Source organism: Silene latifolia, chromosome X, assembly GCF_048544455.1.
Source record: "Silene latifolia isolate original U9 population chromosome X, ASM4854445v1, whole genome shotgun sequence".
Lineage (NCBI taxonomy): Eukaryota > Viridiplantae > Streptophyta > Magnoliopsida > Caryophyllales > Caryophyllaceae > Silene > Silene latifolia.
Window position 1 is genome coordinate 7,749,271 of NC_133537.1, and position 21,139 is coordinate 7,770,409.

The 21,139-nt window shown below is 43.7% G+C and overlaps 2 protein-coding genes across 2 annotated transcripts; one reads left to right on the plus strand and one right to left on the minus strand.

The window, feature by feature from the left end:
- Positions 1-1,628: 1,628 nt before the first annotated feature.
- Positions 1,629-5,036, minus strand: LOC141622697 (small ribosomal subunit protein uS2-like). The gene is made up of 5 exons (XM_074438703.1): positions 4,701-5,036; positions 3,212-3,474; positions 2,914-3,111; positions 2,464-2,665; positions 1,629-2,022 (listed from the first exon to the last, which is right to left on the minus strand). The coding sequence occupies exons 1-5, from the start codon at positions 4,828-4,830 to the stop codon at positions 1,916-1,918; spliced, it is 900 nt and encodes a 299-aa protein (XP_074294804.1). The 5' UTR covers positions 4,831-5,036; the 3' UTR covers positions 1,629-1,915.
- Positions 5,037-6,571: 1,535 nt separating this feature from the next.
- On the plus strand, positions 6,572-8,394 carry LOC141621175 (dormancy-associated protein homolog 4-like). The gene is made up of 3 exons (XM_074437854.1): positions 6,572-7,160; positions 7,489-7,597; positions 7,786-8,394. The coding sequence occupies exons 1-3, from the start codon at positions 6,896-6,898 to the stop codon at positions 7,811-7,813; spliced, it is 402 nt and encodes a 133-aa protein (XP_074293955.1). The 5' UTR covers positions 6,572-6,895; the 3' UTR covers positions 7,814-8,394.
- Positions 8,395-21,139: the final 12,745 nt, after the last annotated feature.

The following is a 21,139-nucleotide window of genomic DNA, read 5'->3' on the forward strand; positions in this document are numbered from 1 at the left end:
GGTTCAGTCAAAGCGGTCTCACAAAATTTGAGGAGCAACGGATGATATTTAGGCTGATGTTGTGCGATTAACTTGTCTTAGGCGAAAATCGGATACTCGTTGAAATTATTTTAATACTTATATTTGGTGCTAAAATTTAACAAGGTAACTCTTGAAGCGACCCTGGACACGTGGTAGAAAAACCGGGAGAGTTAGAAACACGACCTAGTACGGCCTCCTGAACGGCTCAAATTGAACTCTATATTGAAGTGTGTATAATACACGGTTCTCGGCATTCCAGGATTCCGAAACAAAAATGTCCGTAAATCGAACAGCGTTTATAGGGTCAGATAAAGTGGCCTCACAAATTTTAAGAAATAAAAAATAACATTTCATGTTGATGGTGTGCGATAATTAAGTGATAGACAGGAATCGTATACTCGTTAAAAATTGTTTAATACGGAGTATTATTTATTTGGAATTGAAAAAGAATAATGCAACTCCGGAAGTAATCCTGGATGCGAGGTAGAAAACCAGGAGAAAAAAGAACACGACCCAAAACGGCCTTTCGAACGACTCAAATTGAAGTGTAATACACGTTTTTCGGAATTTTAAGGTCCCGGAACAAAAATGTCCTTAAATCACAAAGATGATTTCTCGGGTCAGACAAAGAGGTCTCACCAAATTTGAGGAGCAATAATACATGACATTTTGAGGCTATCGGTGTGCGATAAACTTGTCTCAGGCGGAAATCGGATAGTCGTTGAAATTGGTTTAATACTTGTTATTTGGTGCTGAAATTTAACAAGGTAACCCCTAAAGCAACTCTGGACACGTGGTAGAAAAACCAAGAGAGATAGAAGCACAACCTGGTACGGCCTCATGAACGGCTCAAATTGAACTCTATATTGAAGTGTATAATACACATTTTTCGGCATTCCAAGGTCCCAGAACAAAAATGTACGTAAATCGCACAGACGGTTTCTAGGGTTAATAAAGCGGTCTCGCAAATTTTGAGGAATAACGGATGACATTTGTGGTTGCCGATGTGAGATAATTATGTGATCGACGAAAATCGTATATACTCGTTAAAAATGATTTAATACTATTTATTTGGAGCTGAAAATGAATAATGCATTCATGGACTTAAAATTACAAAGATTAGACATTTGAAAATATCCTAAAACCGAGACCCTCAAACGAAATCCCGACTTTCGAAAGATATAAATCAACATACGTACATCTGATGGTCATACTCCAATTACAATATTTTCTCATTTATCATTATTAATACGACATTCACGGACTTAAAATTGCAAAGATTAGACATTTAAAAATTTCATAAAACCGAGACCATCAAACGAAATTCTAACTTTCGGAAGAGCATAAATCAATATACATGCATCTGATGGTAATTATTATGCGGAGGCAGAAAGGAAAGTCTGCAATTACTATGCATGACAACATATGCTATGGCATCTTACGCTTTACTTTATTAGTCACCGCCAAGGCAAGGGATTAGGACATGAGTAAAGGGCAAAACCATATCATAAGCATAAAATTCATTTAGATCATAAGCGACATGAGTAAAGGGCAAAATCAGCGTATGGGTATCCAGAGACGACAAAATCAGCGTATGGGTATCCAGAGACGACAAAATCAGCGTATGGGTATTCTGAGGAGACAGACGCCTCTTAGCATACATTTCACGCATCATAGGTTTTCAGCATCCTAATCATCAAAAGGAGTATTACATTCCAGGATTTACCGCGAAACTGCTGACAACTGTAGTACCATTAATGCAGTTGCAAAGCTAAAACAAAAGATTGCAAGATAAATGTCTGCTCTTCGACTAAAACCATCTACAACTGAAAAACTAACAATTGTTTAGTTTTCCGACATTTTTGGAGCAAAAATTTCACGACCGAACAAAGTCTTACTGCCATCCAGTGGCTGATGGAATGCCCGCAGCAGCAACTGGAGGTGGAAGGATTGGTTCTGGTGCTACGTCCCAACCATCAACATCACCGGCTGGTGCAGCAACTGCAACCAACAAGACGTGCAATACCATCAGTAAGTGTCAAATAAATCTTATTAAAGTCTTCATTTACGAAGAAAAATAGACAAATGAGAGTAACATGTTTTATATCTTCACAAATGAGCAACGCGTTTTATAATAAAAAGTCCGTCCATATTAGGTTTCTCAAGAAATTTCTAGGAAAAAAAAATTTCTGATTTGTTGGCTTTGAGAATCAAAGGTAGTTTAACTTTTTCATAGTTTATGATTTTTTAGTTAAGAAGAGAAAAAAGGCACTACTGATGCTCTTAGGTGTCACGCACTCACGGTTATGAGCAGGAAGAATCACAGCACCCAATTAGATCAGTGAGGTAACTCGCTTTAACCAGATTTAGTCTCAGACCGACTTAAAGTCTTAAAACAAAGAAACAATATATCAGCAAGGAATCAAGAACTCGAAACACAACCTGAAGCTGCAGCCCAATCCCCACTAGGAGCCACGGGGGCAGGCTCACTGGTCCATTGCGTGTCGGTAGCCCATTGATCTCCCGGAGTAGCACCAAGAGGACCAGCAGCATATTCTGGCATGCCATAATCAGCCACTGCAGCAACTTCTTCATCTTCTGGCTCCTTGGCTTCTTCAGGCTCTCTGTAAAAGAATAAATCAACCTGCATATAACACAGATTCATCATTAGGAAAAAAATTTACAGTTAAGGAATTGCAGTAATAAGTTAATAACATATACATTCATGTCGTTTATATTCCAACTAACAATGACGCCAAAAATTCACAAGGTATGAGGGTCGTCTAATCGCATTAAGTTTAACGAGTCATTTCAGTGAATTCAATCATATGGCTCCACTGAAATCAAAATAACACGGTCTACAAAGCTGAAAATAAGCGACGTGAAATATACCATAACATCCCACTTCTGTGCAGGGCGGAGGGTTCCTCTCATCTGCAACACCATACGAGCAAGAAGCCAAAACAAACAACCAATGCTATGTTTGCCCTTGTTGTTGGCAGGAATACCAATGTCAACGAAACCCATTGGTGAATCGGTATCACAGAAGGCAATGGTGGGGATATTTCCCAAAGCAGCTTCCTTAATAGGCTGAAAGATCAAATTCCAAAGGTAACATCAGCAACCGTTGACAAACATGTTCGGATAAATTAACAAATCACACAGGAGTTAGTTATGTCGGTATGTATACCTGATGGTCAGTCCTGGGGTCAGTAAGGATGAGAAGGCGAGGCTCACTGAAAGAAGTCTGGAGCTGATTAGTGAAAGTACCAGGGGTGTGTCGGCCAGCAATGGCATGAGTACCAGTGTACTGAGCAAACTTCAATACAGCTCTCTGACCGTATGGTCTAGCAGACTGAACAATAATATCCTGAGGGTTCTCAATTGCGACAATAACCCTAGCAGCCAATTGCAGTTTCTCCCATGTCTTAGCAAGGTTAATGATGTTGATTCCTGTTTTAAACCATTTCAAACACATGAAACTATATTTCATAGAATCATGATCATCTCAACATCGCGTAACAAACAGAAACATGTCAACAAACAATAATACCTAGTGCCCTAACGCACACTCTGATCGGAACATTGTTATCAGATAATAGAAGTCAAAATGAAGACGAATGTCAGAATGGTAGGGAAATGTTACTCATACATGGAGTAATGAGTAACAAACAAACAAACAATTAACCGCCAAAACTACCATTGAATGTTCGATTACCCTTCGTTTACGTGGCGAGTCCTGGCGACTAAATCATGACATTTGCCCTATATCAAGTAACAGACTAACAATAACCCATCAAACTACCTTGGAATCTTCGATTACCCTTTGTTTACGTGTCAATTATAACACAACAATTACCCTAATCACATTAGGGTCCCTAACAGTAAAACTCTGATCGGAACATTGTTATAGGATAATAGAAGTCGAAATGAAGACGAATGTAAGAATGGTAGGGAAATGTTACTCACACATGGAGTAACAACAAACAAACAATTACCCGCCAAAACTACCATTGAATCTTGGATTACCCTTTGTTTACGCGGCGATTAAATCACAACATTTGCCCTATAACGAGTAACAGACTAACAATTACCCACCAAACTACCTTGGAATCGTCGATTACGCTTTGTTTACGTGTCGATTATAGCACAACAATTACCCTAATCACATTAGGGTCCCTAATAGTAAAACCAACTGAAAAATTTAGACAATTTCATGATTTTCTCATGAAAAGTTTAAAGCTCGCATAATTTTCTCCCAATGCATTAAGATCAACAACATAAATCCTCATGTGAAAACAACAATTTTCATGAGCAAAATACAATCATATACTAATCAAAACATACATTCTAAACACCCAAAACATCATCAAAACAACAAAATAAAACAAATCCTTCATAAACAACAAACCCACATCCATTTGACCCAAACAACACAAAATACACAAAAAATCTAAAAAAAAAAAACACCAATTTTCAAAACAAATTGATTCAAAAACATAAAAATAAAACAAACCCATTTACAAATTCCTCGTAAACTACAAAACCAACATTCAGTTCACTCAAACAACACACAAATAGTACATCTTTATGTACAAAATAATACAAAACAAAAACACCATTTTTCAAAAAAATTTGATTCAAAAACATAGAAGATTGAAATTGAGAAAGAATTATACCATCAGAACGACGTTTGAAGACGTAACGCTCCATTTGAAAGTCACAATTTTTGGTACCGAGATGAACATGAGAACCAAGCATCATTTGGATGTCTTCTTCCTTTTGGGTCAAAATCTTCTCGGACGCCATGATTGAGCAGTGAGTTTTCCTTGCGATGTGTGAAAATTTGCGAGTTTTAGATGTAGGTGAAGGAGAGTGAGATGGCTGCTAGTGATGAACAAAGGAGGAGGAAGGATTTATGAAGTTTGATGAACCCTAATTTGATAAATTGGGCTTCTCAATTGGGTTTATTTCGAAAATTTTATTCTTTGGGTTTTTTGCCCATTTGGTATTTCATAATAATCTCCATCTAGGCCTTGTTTTTCAATTTCCTTAGTTTCGGTTCGGTCCAGTTCACAAATTTTTACTTAAAACTGTTTTAATTTAAGACGGATTTCACTTTCGAATTAAATAAAGGTGGTAAAAAAAGAGGTCGTGAATTGTGATAGGTCGTAAATTAAGACGGTTTAAGGAAGATCAACTGGATTCGGTTTATTTTACATCAAAAAGTTTAGTTTTGTTTAGGCGGTTTCAATGCAAAATAACAGGATGTAAGGGCGTGAAAATATATATATATATATATATATATATATATATATATATGGTTCCCTTGATCTTAGTTCAGTTCAATTTAGTTTACATCTTTAGGTTTAATTTTGTCCAAACAATTTCAATGCAAGATAATTGGGCTTAAGGGCGTGACAAGTTATGTATATGTCACTATGTCAGTTCAGTATAAATCCTACTCATATAAAACTTTTAGCCTATTGTATCATTTGGTAAACAACATATTTAAATCTTTAAGTTTAATTTTGTCCAAACGGTTTCAAACCAAAATAACTAGGTTTAAGGGCTTGAGAAGATGTGTATGTTAGACTCGGTGTTAATAGCTAGCCCATCTAATAACTTCCTAACTTCCCATAAACTCCGTGTTGCTGCTTGAAGGGCAGATCCCGCTCTTTCTACTCATGATTTGTTGATATATTTGCAAGAATTATACCACGTACATTCGGAGGAGCGCCATAATTCTACATTGTTGCTTTTTGTATATAAAGCCGAATTTTAAACGTCTATTATTAGTTCTTTATACTTCTTTTTTTACCTCAATATCGTGAGTTCTTGATTACTGTAATTATTAAAGTTCTATGTGATAGTCTTATCCATCATGATCTTCCCCCCCCCAAAAAAAAAAAAAAAAAAAAAAAAAAAACATCCCTAACATCATCGGTTCACTTATTCATCGACCCTATAGTGTGTGTTCCCCCTCATACGTGTCGGCCATAAACCTATATTTATCTTGATCACAGCTTTGATCCATTAATTTGTCACTTAGTATCTGGTAAGATGGACCACTAAAACGAATTCAGATTCAGATACTAATCCGTGATGATAGTAGGACAAACTTGCTTGTAGTCAATGGCGGAGCCAGGATTTCGACTTGGGGGAAGGGGAGAATGGGTAATTATATAAGGTACACTCAGAAAAATTTAGCTAAATGGTTCTATCTAACTCGTTTTACCATTAAAACAGATATATCCGTTTTAAATAAGAATTTATGTTGATCCAAGTATATAACTATTTAAGTAATTTGACAATCCAAATCCAAATCACATATTATTCCATTATTAATCAAATCAAACAAGTTGCAAAACAAGAACATTTCAAACCAAAATTCATAAGTAGGATGCATACATACAAATATAGGAGGTTTTAAACTCTACTTTGTCAACCTAATTATAATTATATTAGTAGTGCTTAAGAATAGTGATTATCCAAAAATCTACATCCTCACCTACTAAACTATTTAATGGCTTTTGAGTCATGACAACTTGATATACAACACCTTACAAATATCAACCTCTCAAAACCCAACAATATCTTATCCACTATATTTTTCCATTTTTATTCCTCTATAAAAACACCCTTATTATTCATATTAATTAACTTTTGTTTTTGTTTTTCTTATTTTTTTTATTTTTTTATTTTATTTTTTCTCCACTCAATATATATCAATAGTAACACCACCCTAGTTTCGTTCCTCCTTAACAAAAAGCCCACCAAAACTTTAAAAACTTCGAAATTACGCAAAATTACGCTCTAATTACATATTTTAAACCATATTTGTGATTATTAACGTAATAAATATTAAAACGAAATGGGCTTTCTTGACAAGCTATGGGACGAAACATTGGCCGGTCCAGCACCGGAAACGGGCTTGGGCCGGTTCCGTAAATATAATTCAATGTCAGCCGTTAGAGCACCAAATCATCCAATGGTTAATGTTGCTACACGTCATCATGATCAAACGGTCATGGTTACTCGTAGTATTACCATTTTACGGTCCAAAAATAATCTCTCAGTTGATCCTGGTTCTGGCTCTTCTACCCCTTTGAGTGGGCCCTCCTCTCCTAATTTCTCACGTAAGTAAAAAGGGTTTAAAACATAATATCCGTCTTAAATGTAAAAAGGGCTAAATATGGTTGATAAGAATAGAATGCCTAGGAATTGAATAAGGAAAATATTTTCATCGTCATAAGATGTAAGTGTGGGTATATTTGGCTCATTTTCATCATAAGATGGATATTGTTGTCTGGTGTTAAGTCGGCTAGGTTTAATACATATACTCGGAGTTATAAATCCAAAGAATGAGAGGGAATAAATTAAAAGTATTCTGAGTTGACTAGTTCATATATAAAGTTAGTGTCACGACTAGTTAATACGTTGTTTATATATTTTTAATATGTGCAGCTGGAACGACCCGAGATCCGGATGTGAAGCGGTTTAGTAGAAAAAAACCGGCACTTGACCCTATGGATATGGACCGTGCTGCTTCAACCAGCCCTACTGTCTATGATTGGTTCTCTCTATGATCTTCTTACTTATCCAAGTATTTATTTCAATATTATCTTTATTACTACTATTATTCTTAAATCTTAATATTAATACTACGAGTAGTATAATATTTTAAAAGTATATAACGGTCTTAATTGAGTTTTCTTTATATGTTTTACGATAACTAATATAAAATCGTTTGTGATAATGTAGGATTATGATAGGTGCTTTGGACCGTTGATCGAGCACGAATTGACAACCATCGATCTATCGTCTATTATATGTAATAACTAGTACTGTATATATAAATCGCCGGTTGGGTTAATTAACCTAGAGTATATTAAAGCACAGACTATCTTGCTTGTGACGTCTCACAGCTCCCCTCCCACTTGCTCTTTCATTTGCTTTTTGTGAGAGGTCACAAGCTTGTGACGAAATAATGTCGTCACAAATGAGAATTTGTGATTAAAGCAAGGTCAATGATGTAGCCTTAAGCTCGATCTTTATGTAGTTGGAGTGCTATGTAACAAAGTACTAGATGTTAGAACTTGCTGTATGTCCTTGTACTATCTATGTATATGTAGACAATGTAGTAAGAAAAATGTCTTGTAAGACGGGTTAACCGCGAGGCCTAACCCATTTATGTAAGTCGGGTCAAACAACTGTAGTTGACCAAGTCTATCAAAGTACGATCTCCTTGTGTAGTTATGCTTTACAATTGCATGATAGCCTTATGTAAGCGATATTCATGTTTTGTTAACTTTTATTAACGTTTTCTTTTCCTAATTAAGAAAATAGTTCTATTTGCTATTGACATAAAAATCAAGATCATCTTTTGTTTAGTTTTTTTATATCCCTATTAGAAGAAAATAATCTAGAAAGGTAATTTTATGAGGACAATAATGATTTAAAGCCTAACATCTATGATGAAACGGGTTCGTAGAAATCTACAACCCATTTGTCTAAACCGCCAAGTTAATCGACGTTGTATACGACACATTGCGAAAGTCCCCATAACATAATCGATCTATAGCTAGCTACACAACTATCCGCTTGTACACGTTAAACAAGTTTCCAGACACTTATTAGTCATATACTTGTCCGATTTTGTACAAAAATATTTACCGGGTTACTGAAAATTGACACTACCAAAATATACGGAGTACTATAATCTACCGAGTTAGTTATGATAACCCTAGCCTGGTACCGGGCCAATGTTAGGAAGCAAACTGGGTCGTCTCATGTCTGACTTAGGACCGATCGTGAGAGAGCAGACCTAACCAATATTTTTTCCTTTTTTCGTGGAAAGGCGGGTTGAACCAGACTCGATCTAAGTGATGGGTTGAACCCTACCGGTTTGATTCCTCTCATGTTAGCAAAGTATCACTGACCACATTTAAATTTGTAGCGGTAGTAATAGGAAATGAGTTAAATAGTAAATGGCGACGTAATGAGGGTCGTTCACAGGGAGAAAGTCGACAGGGCCCAGCTTCTACCACTTCGAGGAAACGAGCGTTGGTTTCGGTCAACATTTCAACTTCTTTTGATAAATTAGCTCACTCTATCTCTATCACTATGGTCGCAAGGACTAAGAAAAAGGAAATTCACTCCATCGAATTTGACATCCACTATCATCCACCTTTTAAGAAAAGTCGTATTTTCTCTTCAGTTACGACTACGTGTACCTTTGCTTCGGTTATACTAGGTAGTTCGGGGGTCCCTAAGAGCATGTGCATCGGTGCATTTTTAGTGCCCCAAATGCTACATCCCTCCTATTATGGGAAGCCCCATGAATGCTCCTACTATCCCAACTATTGGGGCTGCCAGTATATAAGGTAGGTTCCCAAATGCAAAAGCAATATGAACAAACAATTGAACTTTTCAACGGACACATTTACAAGTTAAACGGCTATTTTTTTTTCACAAATTCTCACTTTAGATGTACAGTATCCGTCTAAAGCTGTATACGGATAGTGTCCCTCTCACAAAATGAGAGTGGATGGTGCAACTGGGTGGGAAATGGATACCCTACTTGCCCTCTCACTTGTATTTTGTAAGAGGGTCACTATCCGCCTACAATTTTAAACAGATAGTGTCCAACTACAATTAGACGGATAGTGTTCAACTACAATTATTTAATGAGTTACTGAAATGAAATAGTAGTTACCCGGACAAAAATACGCATTTTAATTATCGAGTTAGTAATTATTTATTTAATAATTTAATGAGTTACTAATTACATATTTTAATTATCGAATATTGTAGTCAAAAAATTTAGGTGGGCCATGAAAAGGTAGAAAAATGACTTTGGGGAACCCCATTGATGTTGGGAGTAATTGTGAAATGAGAAGGGTAGATTAAATAATTAGTGGAAAATGATTTGGAAAAGAGAGAGAAGATTTGGGTCACTCCATAAATGCACATGCTCTAAGAGCATATACAATAGAGAGTATGTTATCCTCCTCTTAATTTTTCTCTTTTCTTCTATTTTTTTGACACCTTATTTTCTCTTTCATTCATCTCATTTCTCACCATCACCATCCTCTTCCATTATTTTTCCCCACAATAGAGAGGATCCTCTTATATTACCTCTCATACTTTAAATAATCTCTAAAATTTTAAAAAACAAAAAAACAAAAGTATTGTTATATAAAAGACAAATAGTGATTGGTGGGTGGGCACTAGGTAAGTTTTTCTCTAATTTCCTCTAAAACTATAGGAAGTAAGCAACTTCCTCTTGCTAAGAGGACATGTAAAATGTGTCTCACAATAGAGAGGATATCCTCTTATAGGAAAGAGAGTGTTAAGAGGACATCACATCCTCTCTATTGTGGATGCTCTAATCCCCCTTTATTTGTATTTTTAATAAACGGTTTGTAGTAGTTTATTTTATTTATGAAAGTTTATTGTTCGAAAAAAAAAAACAATGAACCACGCCGCACCAAATAATTTTCATCTCGACCTAATGAAAACTGATGGGGCATATTCTGCACCCGCTGACCGAGTCAACATATTGAGCAAGGTCAAAGCCAAAAGACAGCAAGTCAACGTATTAGATGACCCTAACCGACGCGACTGTTGGCTGTCACTGGTCTCGACTAGGCAACTAACCGGTGGGAGGCATATCCGCGTACTCACATCCGGTCCCTCAAGATGGAGTCAACCAAGCCGGTAGGCCTGCCATGGGTCCCTCGGCCGAGGGTAGAACGGTCTTTCCACCTGCTAGCCACTTGGCCACTACGTGACAAAAGGTGAAAGTCTATAAATACTCCTCAATCCTCATTGAGAAAACGATCCACAATTCATCCAAAAACTCACTATTAATCTGGTATAAACTCCCTTATCTCTCTACAATATACTTTGCCAAGTAACACACAACTTAATCTCCTTAAGTTTACTGACTTGAGCGTCGGAGTGAGTACGCTCGGTACCAAGCCGAGCCCTCAGTTTGTTCATCTTTACAGGAGAGAGCGAAAGGAAGAGTCAAGCAACGACATCATTCAACAAGCTTACGTGGTCATAATCCTGCTCCGGAATTACACCCGGAACAATTGGCGCCGTCTGTGGGGAGCCATACTAAAAGCTGGTCACCTACCTTATAAAAAAAAAAAAAAAAAAACAACCAAAAACCATTCAAAGAGATGAGAGGATGTGAAAACAACAAGAAGTAATTGTGAGTGACGAAACCGCATTCTACCAGGATGACGCGTCCCCTAATTCTGAGATCGGACAGTCCCCCACCGGCCGAGTCATTGAGCCGGTGAAGTACGGGATGCCAAGAGAGCCAGAAACACCGATGCCGACCGGCGAAGTCACTGTCATGGGACATGTGGTCGATGCGGCCAAATTGAAGCTATTCCTGGACCTGATGGGTGGTACGCCGGTTACTCCTGTCACGGCGACATGGGCGGCAGCGCCTCCACAGGTGACCAGGGCCCACAAAGTGACTCCGAACAACTTGACCGGAGTAATACAAGGAGCTGGGCATGCAAGGACACCGGCGGAGCCCGTGGTGCCAGTGGCAGACCAAAGTCCTTCCCCCACTCGCGGGAGGACAGCGTCGCCGCGGCGTCAACGAGGCCACCCCCGAAGAAATGAAGAAAGAAGTCCGACTCTCCAAAGTCGGACAACAAGAAGCTCTTCCCGCCACGGGGAGAGAAGCCGGACTAGGGTTGCGAGGAGCCGATCGCCGCGTGTCATTCGGCATGTGGTCAGACAGCCCCTCAGTGCCTATGTCCTCGAAGTCCCGGTGCCGACTAAACTGAAGCTGCCGCCCCTATCATACAAAGGGGATAGCGACCCAACCGACCATGCCGAGGCTTTCGAGTCGTACATGTCGGTATGGGAGCAACCCGATGAGGTGTGGTGCCGAGTCTTCCCAACGACCCTCCACGGCATGGCTCAAAGTTGGTACAAAGGGCTACCTAATGGTTTGGTATACTGCTATGCCGACCTAAGAGACAACTTCCTAGCCCAGTACGCCTGCAACAAGAGAAGGGTCGTGGAAACCTCGGATCTCCTAACTATCCGACAGGAGGAGGACGAGTCCCTCCGAAACTATGTGAAGAGGTTCGATGCTAAGGTTCAGCAGATTCGTGAGCTGAACACCGAACTAGCGGCCTTCGCACTGATGAAGGGCCTGCCGAAAGGCGAGTTCAAAAATGAGCTCATCAAATGCGAGGACCTCAACCTAGACTCCGCCAGAAAGATGGCCGACCGAGCCGTAAAGGTGGAGGACTATCACAAGACCTAGGTAGGCCACAGCGAAGCTGGGCACCCAGAGAGAAGGAGCCGCCGGGACAACGTAGATGAAGGACGCCGTGACATGAATAGGTCACGGCCTGAAAGATTTAATAGGAAACAGAACTCGACGGGCTCCGGGGGGAGTTCGAGACCATACACCCAGAAGCGGTACAGCGGTCTCACCCCCTTGGTCAAATCACCGGCCGAGGTCTTTGCCCTAAGCAAGAATGAGGGGTAGAAGTGGGCCAGGCCCCCCAAGGCGAGGGGGGACGGTGACACCAACCAGTTTTGTGACTACCACGGCCAAACCGGCCATAAGACCGACAACTGTCGGCATTTGAGGAACGCCATCGAGGAGCTAATCCGAAAAGGGGCCCTCAGCAAGTATGTAGCTGGAGGCCCGGAAACAAGCTCCGACGGGGCGAACAGAAAATCAGTATTCCAGCGCATGGGAGTGATCCAGGTTGTAATCGGAGGAAACGAGAACGGTGGGTCAGCTAATGGGCACAAACGGCACCTGAATGAGCTATACCAAGCCATCAACTTTGTGCCCAAAACAGCGATCCCCGCTTCCACCGTCCCCGATATAACCATCAGAAAGAAGGACTACGAAGGAGTCATCGCCCCGCACAGCGACCCGCTCGTAGTCCACCTAGACATAGCCAACCACTTGGTGAAGAGGTGCCTGATTGACACGGGCGCCTACACGAACATTATGTTCAGGGAGTGCTTTCTCAATCTCGTGTCGAAGATTGAAGACCGAGCCTCTGCACCAACCCATTTGTCTGACTTCTCCGGGCCGGCCTGGTACCCCTGGGGTCAATCAGACTACCGGTGATGTTCGGCCAAGCGGACGCGGCTAAAAATATTTTTTCTGAGTTCGTGGTTATCGATGGTTCGTTTGCCTACAATGTTCTCATAGGCCGGGTCACTTTGAGCGAGGCCGATGCAGTGATGTCCATCCGGGCCCTGACATTGATGTATGTCTCGGACCGGGGGGAAGCACAAAAGCTCATCTCAAAGGACGAGAGAGACGAAATTGTCAATGTCCAAGTATCTGCCAGAGGGTGCAACATGCAATCCCTCAAAGTGGCGAAGAAATCAGAGAAGGGGAAGAGTCCATCCTTACAACAGGAGGGCTAAAAGATGGACACCAACGTCGGCATGGTCGAAGGAGCCGAGACCGAGGAAGTGGAAATTGACTCAGGGCGCACCGTAACTGTCGGTGTCGGCCTGGAGCCAAAATTCAGAGCCGATCTCCTAGACTGCCGAGAAAGAACAAAGATGTTTTCGCATACTCAGCAGCCGAGATGTCAGGCGTGAGCCGGGAGGTGATCGTTCACAAGCTGAACGTACTCTCCACCGCTCGCCCTGTCAAGCAGAAGATGAGGAACTCCTCAGTCGAGAAGGATGAGGCCATCAAAGCTGAGGTAGATAAACTATTAGAGGCGGGCTTTATCATGCCTTGTACTTACCCTGAGTGGCTAGCAAATATTGTAATGGTAAAGAAGTCATCAGGGGGGGCGGAGGATGTGTGTTGATTTTACAAATCTTAATAAAGCATGCCCTAAAGATTGTTATCTCTTGCCTCGAATAGATAGTTTAATTGACGCAACGGCAGGCTACACTATGCTGAGCCTGCTAGACGCCTTCTCAGGATACCATCAGGTATTCATGGCCGAGGAAGACATGCCTAAGTGCGCATTCATCACCATACACGGCACATAAATGTATAAAATGATGCCGTTCGGTTTGAAAAACGCTGGCGCAACTTACACTAGGCTGGTGGACAAAGTGTTTCAAGATCAAAAAGGGCGAAACATCGAGGCTTACGTCGACGACGCTATTGTAAAAAGCAAGTCTGACAGCGAGCACTTGGCCGACTTGAGCGAGACATTTTGTTCACTAAGTAAATATAGAATGAAGCATAACCCAAAGAAATGCAACTTCGATGTCCGGGCCGGCAAGTTCCTCGGCGTGCTTGTCAGCGCCAGGGGAATTGATGCCAATCCAGAGAAAGTCCAAGCGATATTAGACCTGCCGGAGCCGAGAAATCGAAAAGAGGTTATGATGCTGACCGGGAGAATGGCGGCTCTCGCCCGCTTCATCTCTCGGTCGGCCGACAAGAGCACCCCATTCTTCAAAATGTTGAAGGGGAATAAAGACTTTTGCTGGGGGGAGGAACAGAGTGCGGCTTTCAAACAACTGAAAGCCCACCTTCTAACTCTCCCGACCCTGTCCAGGCCGACGCTATATCTATACTTAGCAGTTACCTCGGCCACGGTCAGTGCCGTAATTGTCAAAGAGGAAAATAAGCAGCAACACCCAATCTACTTTATCAGCCATACACTGCTACTCGCCGAAAGAAATTACCCACTGATTGAAAAAGCGGCCTTCGCCGTCGTCGTTGCCGCAAGGAAGTTAAAACCCTACTTCGACGCACATCCCGTGACGGTCTTAACCGACCAGCCATTGGAGAAAGCCTTAGAAAAATTCGAAAAATCCGGCCGACTTATCAAATGGGCAGTGGAGCTATCCGCCGGCATTGAAGACAAGCCGAGGCCTTCGATAAAGGGGCAAGCACTTGCAGACTTCCTGGCCGAGTGTACATATCAAGAAGAAGCAAATCCTGATGTGTGGGAAGTATATACCGACGGGTCCTCTACGGCGAACAGCTCAGGAGCCGGCATCCTTATCATCAGCCCTAACGGGGACGAGTTTGAGTACGCCTTGAAGTTTACCTTCTCGGCCTCAAATAACGAATCCGAATATGAGGCGGTGATAACTGGAGTCGAGTTAGCTAGAGCTGCCGGGGCGGAGCATGTTGTGGTGAAAACAGATTCACTCTTAGTCACTAATCAAATCAGAGGAGAGTATGAGGCTCGAGACGACGGGATGGTGAGATACCTGGAAAGGGTAAAAGCCGACACTGCAAAATTGAAATCTTTCCAAATACAGTGCATCCCCAGGTCTGAGAACAACCGAGCCGACGTTCTCTCAAAACTTGCCGATTCAAGCATCAAGAATGTCGGTCGAACCGTCTTTGATGGATATCAGGAATGCTAAAAGCATCACTGAGACCGTCGGCATGGTGGGCGACATCGAAGCCGAGACGACGTGGATGACTCCGATAATGAAATACAAACTAACAAAAGAGTTACCGGAGGACCGCAGTCTCTCTCAGAAGATAAGAAGGATTGCCGCAAGGTACTTGGTGTTCGAAGGAGAACTATACAGAAGGTCCGTGATAAGATCACTTTTGAAATGTGTCGGCCCAACCGACGCGGAGCTCATACTGACAGAGATTCACGAAGGCATCTGCGGACATCACATGGGGGCGAGAACGTTAGCCCACAAAGCTCTCCGAGCCGGCTATTTCTGGCCGACCATGCTGAAAGATTCCAGAACTAAGACCAAGAAGTGCAAGAATTGTCAGATGCATGCTCCGGTGATACATGCACCTTCCCGAGACTTGCAACCAGTACTTAGCCCCCTACCATTTGCACAGTGGGGGATGGATTTATTAGGGCCATTTCCGTCGGCCTCCGGAGGAAGCAAGTACCTAATCGTCGCCGTTGACTACTTCACCAAATGGGTCGAGGCTGTCGCAGTACCTGCCAAAACCACGGCGGCCGTAAGAAAGGTGATTTGGGAGAACGTCATAACTCGATTTGGGTTGCTCCAAGTCATTGTATTTGACCACGGCCGAGAATTTTGGAGTGACATGGTGATGAATTGGCTGGAAGAGCTCGGTATCAAATTCGCATACTTCTCTGCCGCCACCCTCGAGCAACGACGGACGGGCGGAGGCGGCTAATAAAACAATATTGAACGGGTTGAAAAAGAAGGTTGAAGATCTAAAGGGAAGATGGGTTGATGAACTACGGTGTTCGTGGTCACCGAACCACGGAGAAAGAAGCAACGGGATACGATCCATTCCACCTAGTGTATGGGTCTAAAGGCCGTCCCGCAATTGAAGCGGCCCGGTGCCGAGCATTGAACGCAAACTTTTGACCCGATCGAAAATGAGGAAGGCCCGAGAGCCTCCCTAGACCTGGTCGAAGAAAGTCGAGACACGGCACGGCTAAACTTGGCAGTATATCAAAACCGGATGAGAAGAGCATACAACCGTAGGATCCACAAAAGGGACTTAAGAGTAGGAGATCTAGTCCTAAGAAAGTCGGCCGCAACCAACAAAGGAAACATCCATGGCAAAATGACGGCCAACTGGGAAGGACCCTACAAGGTGGTTGAAGAAATGAGGCCGGGGACATACCGGCTGACAGACATGGAGGGTGTTCCTCTAATGAGCCATTGGAACACAGACAACCTTAGGAAGTATTTTGTATAGCGGCGGAGGTGTCCGAGACCGTTGTGGGCACCCCAGCGCGTAATTATAACTTATGAAGAATGATCCAAATTTTCCATCAAGATGCTTGTCCCCTCCGTAGTCGTACCAAGGTAGACGCCACGGCCAAAGCCGGGCAGTCACCGCAATGGCAGTTGATACTCGCGAAAGCGACCAACATGCTTAGTAGACGCCACTAGCGATCACTACAAATGCGGTTGATACTCGTGAAAGCGACCAACATGCTTAGGAACGTATAAGTACAGTTGAGAAACGCAAATCTGACCGCCTCGGCCAATCCGGAAGTGGCAGAGGAAGCGATCAATATGTCTACAGATCTGACATTTGTCGAGCCGTAACCTCGATTGCCTCGGCCAAAGCCGGAAGTGACGGGGACACAACGATCGATACGCTAACATGTTCACAACGGCGGTTGGGAAGCGCAAATCTGACCGCCTCGGCTAAGACCGGGAGTGGAGGAGGAAGCGACCGACATGCCAACATGTTTAAAAACGTTTAAGTACAATTGAGATGCGCCTTCTAACTGCCTCGGCCAAGCCGAAACTAAAAACGAAAAAGCACTCAATATGTTGAAACGTAAGAGGACAACTTAATGAAGACAAATAAACAAACTTTATTGAATAAATGTTTACAAGGCAAAACAAAGTCGACGGCCGTCCCCATGGGGATAGCCTAAACACAACCTACCAAAGTTTAACAAAAAAAACAAAAGGTACAACAAAAGGTTACAGACATAAGACTTTAAGCGCCAAAAGGATGGCGGAGGAGGAAAGGCTCAATAGTTGGCCCCAAACAAAGTGTAGCGTACGAAGGGCGGGTGAATCCGGTGACGACCGCCCGTCTCCCTATGCTTGTTTCGCTCGCCGCCACCGGCAGCAGTGGCAACATCACCATCGGTGGGCGGCGCGAGAGGAGAGCTTGGCGCTTCACTTGCCTTGGCCCTCTCGGCCTCCTCTCGGCCTCCTTCACCTTAACATCCCGGCCGCCTTCTCCGAGCCTCCTCGGCGGCCTTCGCCGCCTTTGCCTTCTCTCATGACCTTTGCCTCCGTGGCGGCCTTCTCATTCGAAGCGGTCAAACTCTTGCCACGGGAAGTTGCCTTACGGAAGGAGGTCTTTGATCACATCCCTGGTAGCATCTTGACTTGGTCCCGATGCGGGCACACATGTCGGGGATGATGACGGTCTTCGATGTCTCAATGTCCTTCTCCCTCTGAAGAAGGATAGCCTTGGTGTTCTTATGCTCCTTCGCCTCAGCCGAATGCAGAGTCTTCCACCTCTCCTTCTGCCCAACCACGGCGTTATAGCCGCCCTCAAATTTGTCCCGCTCCTCTCACAGCTTAGCGGCATCAGCCAATGCAGCCTCAACCTTGACCCTCTCGGCTAGGACCGCCTTCTCAGCTTCCTCCTTAAGCTTTCGCTCAACAAGGAGGTCCTTCATGGCGGTCTGGAAGTCTTTCTTCGACTTCTCGGCCTCCTTCTTAGAAGCAGCGAGCACGATCCTAAGCCGTTCAAGCACAGGGCCAGCTTGAGTCATGACCTCTTCTTGCTCCATAATATGATTGGCGGCTAGTTCAGTCCACTTCCCCAGCCTCTTGGACAACCTTCTGCCTTCCGCCATAAGCTGAGCGGGGGAAACCTTATGGGATGAGGAGTCAACGGTGGCATTCTTACCGACCGCCTGCACAGGCTGCTTCTCCAATTGCCGTTCAGTGAGAACGACGGCTGACGGCGGCTGATCTACAAAAAAACCTGACAAAGCATCCATGTCAACATTCATTGACATGTCAGAGAGCCTGTCATCAGGAATGCCCAATGAACCTGCTAAATCCGAGCCATGGGTTAGATCCGTACCAGTCTTAGCCTTCTTGGGTAGAGGGCCGGCTGGTCTCTTTCCTTTCCCGGCCTCGGTAACAGCAGCAGCGGCAGGCTCAACCTCTTTTCTCTTATTCGAAGGAGGAGGACCCTCCACAACGGTGACCTCCTCTTCAACATCGACGACCACCTGCTCCTTTTGGATTACGGGGATTGAAGATTGAGCTAGAGTTGACGCCGTTGCCGCCGTAGACGTTGTCTTTGGTCTCGGCGCAAGACGTTACAAAGCAATCTGCGCTTGAGCCGCCGCCACATCCAGTGCCTTCAACTGCTGCTCCATAAGTTCGTGAGGGGCCGGTCTGCGATCACGTGGCGCGGCCTTAGGATGCAGCTCAACAATTCTCCCGTTCTCGTCAAGTCCCAACCTCTCGAGGACGGAGACAGACAGTTCCGGGCCAAATCGGTCTGCAAAAGAAACGAAGAAGAAGTTAAGCAAAAGAAATAAAACAAGGTTCAAATACAGAAGCATAAAAAGCAAAGATGGGCCTCATACCGACCCCACTCACCCTGGCTGAGGGCCGGTATGAGGCCGACGTGGCTGAGCAGCTCATCCTGAAGAACGATCTGCGTCGGGGGCATCCATCCCTTCGGCGTGCCATCCTTCTCAGCCTCAAACAGCCTCTTTGTCCGCATTTCGTCCTCATTAAGATAGACCTTCATAGCGTCCATCTTAAGCTTATTCCGGGAGACATATTTGTCATGCTCCCCTTGATTCTCACACCGTAAATTGACGCGGCTCTGAAAGGACCGGGGCAGCGGATAGTCCTCCGGAACCTCGACGTATACCCACCGTCCCTTCCAGTCCTTGCAAGATGTCAACTTGGAAACAGTAACATAACCCGCCTCGGTCTGTATGCTTTACCACCCCGTGCCACCTAGGGTAGTCTGCCGAAGATGGTGGAGCCGGCGGAATAGGTTCACCGTTGGGGCCTCCCCTTTAAAAAGACATAACTATACAAAGCCAATAATCGTCCTAATGGCCAACGGATGCAGTTGGGCCACGACGACATTCATGGCTTTAATTATGGCAGCAACGTATTCATTCAGAGGAAACCGGATCCCATACTCCAGGTGTCTGATGTATACGCCGATACAACCCTCAGGAGGGCAACAGACGGCTTGATCACCCACAGGAACAACTATTTTATACCCCCTGCCGAAGGAGTAATGATCTTCAAAAAGGTCAGAACCGGAACAACTAGCGAACTTGTTCGTCCAAGCGCGATCAGGATTGATCGAACAGGCGTCGCCGTGCCACGAGAAATGCGGCCTCTTTACGACAGAAGGGGTCGCCTCCTCCTCATCATCATCAAAACCCTCCAAAAATTGCTCATCAATTTCAGGAGAAGGCGGCTTGGGACCCCCAAACCCTATCGGGGTGACAACCAGTGGCTCCTCTTCATCAGGACGCGACGATTCGCCCCCCGACGCAGAGGTCTTGGGTTGAGCATCGAGAAGACATAGTGACAACAAAAACTTAACAATTAAAAGTTGGAAAAATTTGTTTGTTTACCTTGGAAAAAGTGCTACGCCGAGTAACGCTTTGAAGACTAGAGAGAAATTCCTTCGAAGAACTAAGAGAGGGGAATTTTTATTTTGAGAAAATGAAGTTTGATGGCAAAAAAATGGGGCACACTGCTCTATTTATAGAGCAAACCCCATGAGGCGGACCAATCAGGGCAAAGCCCATGAAACGTCCACCAATCAATGCCAAGCCACGTGTCAAACATGCAGCCACGGAATGTCAATCGACATACAGTTACAAATATTCTTCGACACGCTCCTTGGTATCTACTTGCCACCGCCCAGCTGATCAACCAAGCTTGGCAGCACCGGCCAGGGGCAATCAAAAGCACACGACACTCCCAACCTTGGTCTCGGCCAGCGCCATATTCTTTTCCACATTTGATGTCCATTACACATCCATGTGGAGGGGATACGATACGGCCCGAGCGAGTAACAAGCCGAGGAAGAAGAAGCGGGGAAGAAATTCAACTTGCGCGAGAATACGCTCAACACTCAACGAAGGTCCATACCACGACATAGACTACGCCTGGGGCAAATGGATGGGGCATATTCGCACCCGCCGACCGAGTCAACATATTTAGCAAGGTCAAAGCCAAAAGACAAAGAAGTCAACGTATTAGACAACCTTAACCGACGCAGCTGTCGGCTGTCACTGGGTCTCGACTAGGCAACTAACCAAAGGGAGGCATATCCGCGTACTCACATCCAGTCCCCTCGGCATGGAGTCAACCAGGCCAGCCGGCCTGCCATGGGTCCCTCGGCCGAGGGTAGAACGGTCTTTCCACCTGCTAGCCACTTGGCCACTACGTGACAAAAGGTGAAAGTCTATAAATACTCCTCAATCCTCATTGAGAAAACGATCCACAATTCATCCAAAAACTCACTATTAATGTGGTATAAACTCTCTTATTTCTCTACAATATACTTTGCCAAGTAACACACAACTTAATCTCATTAAGTTTACTGACTTGAGCGTCGGGTGAAATTGAGCGAGTACGCTGCACAAGCCGAGCCCTCAGTTTGTTCATCTTTACAGGAGAGAGCGAAAGGAAGAGT

What these genes read in the sequence shown, in the direction of transcription:
- LOC141622697 (XM_074438703.1), bottom strand. Translation starts at nt 4,830, where the DNA reads ATGGCGTCCGAGAAGATTTTGACCCAAAAGGAAGAAGACATCCAAATG. An exon ending in CTTCAAACGTCGTTCTGATG is followed by an intron (nt 3,475 to 4,700) that starts GTATAATTCTTT and finishes GGTTTAAAACAG; the next exon opens with GAATCAACATCATTAACCTT. An exon ending in CACAGAAGTGGGATGTTATG is followed by an intron (nt 2,666 to 2,913) that starts GTATATTTCACG and finishes TGTTATATGCAG; the next exon opens with GTTGATTTATTCTTTTACAG.
- LOC141621175 (XM_074437854.1), top strand. Translation starts at nt 6,896, where the DNA reads ATGGGCTTTCTTGACAAGCTATGGGACGAAACATTGGCCGGTCCAGCA. An exon ending in CTCCTCTCCTAATTTCTCAC is followed by an intron (nt 7,161 to 7,488) that starts GTAAGTAAAAAG and finishes TAATATGTGCAG; the next exon opens with CTGGAACGACCCGAGATCCG. An exon ending in AGCCCTACTGTCTATGATTG is followed by an intron (nt 7,598 to 7,785) that starts GTTCTCTCTATG and finishes GTGATAATGTAG; the next exon opens with GATTATGATAGGTGCTTTGG.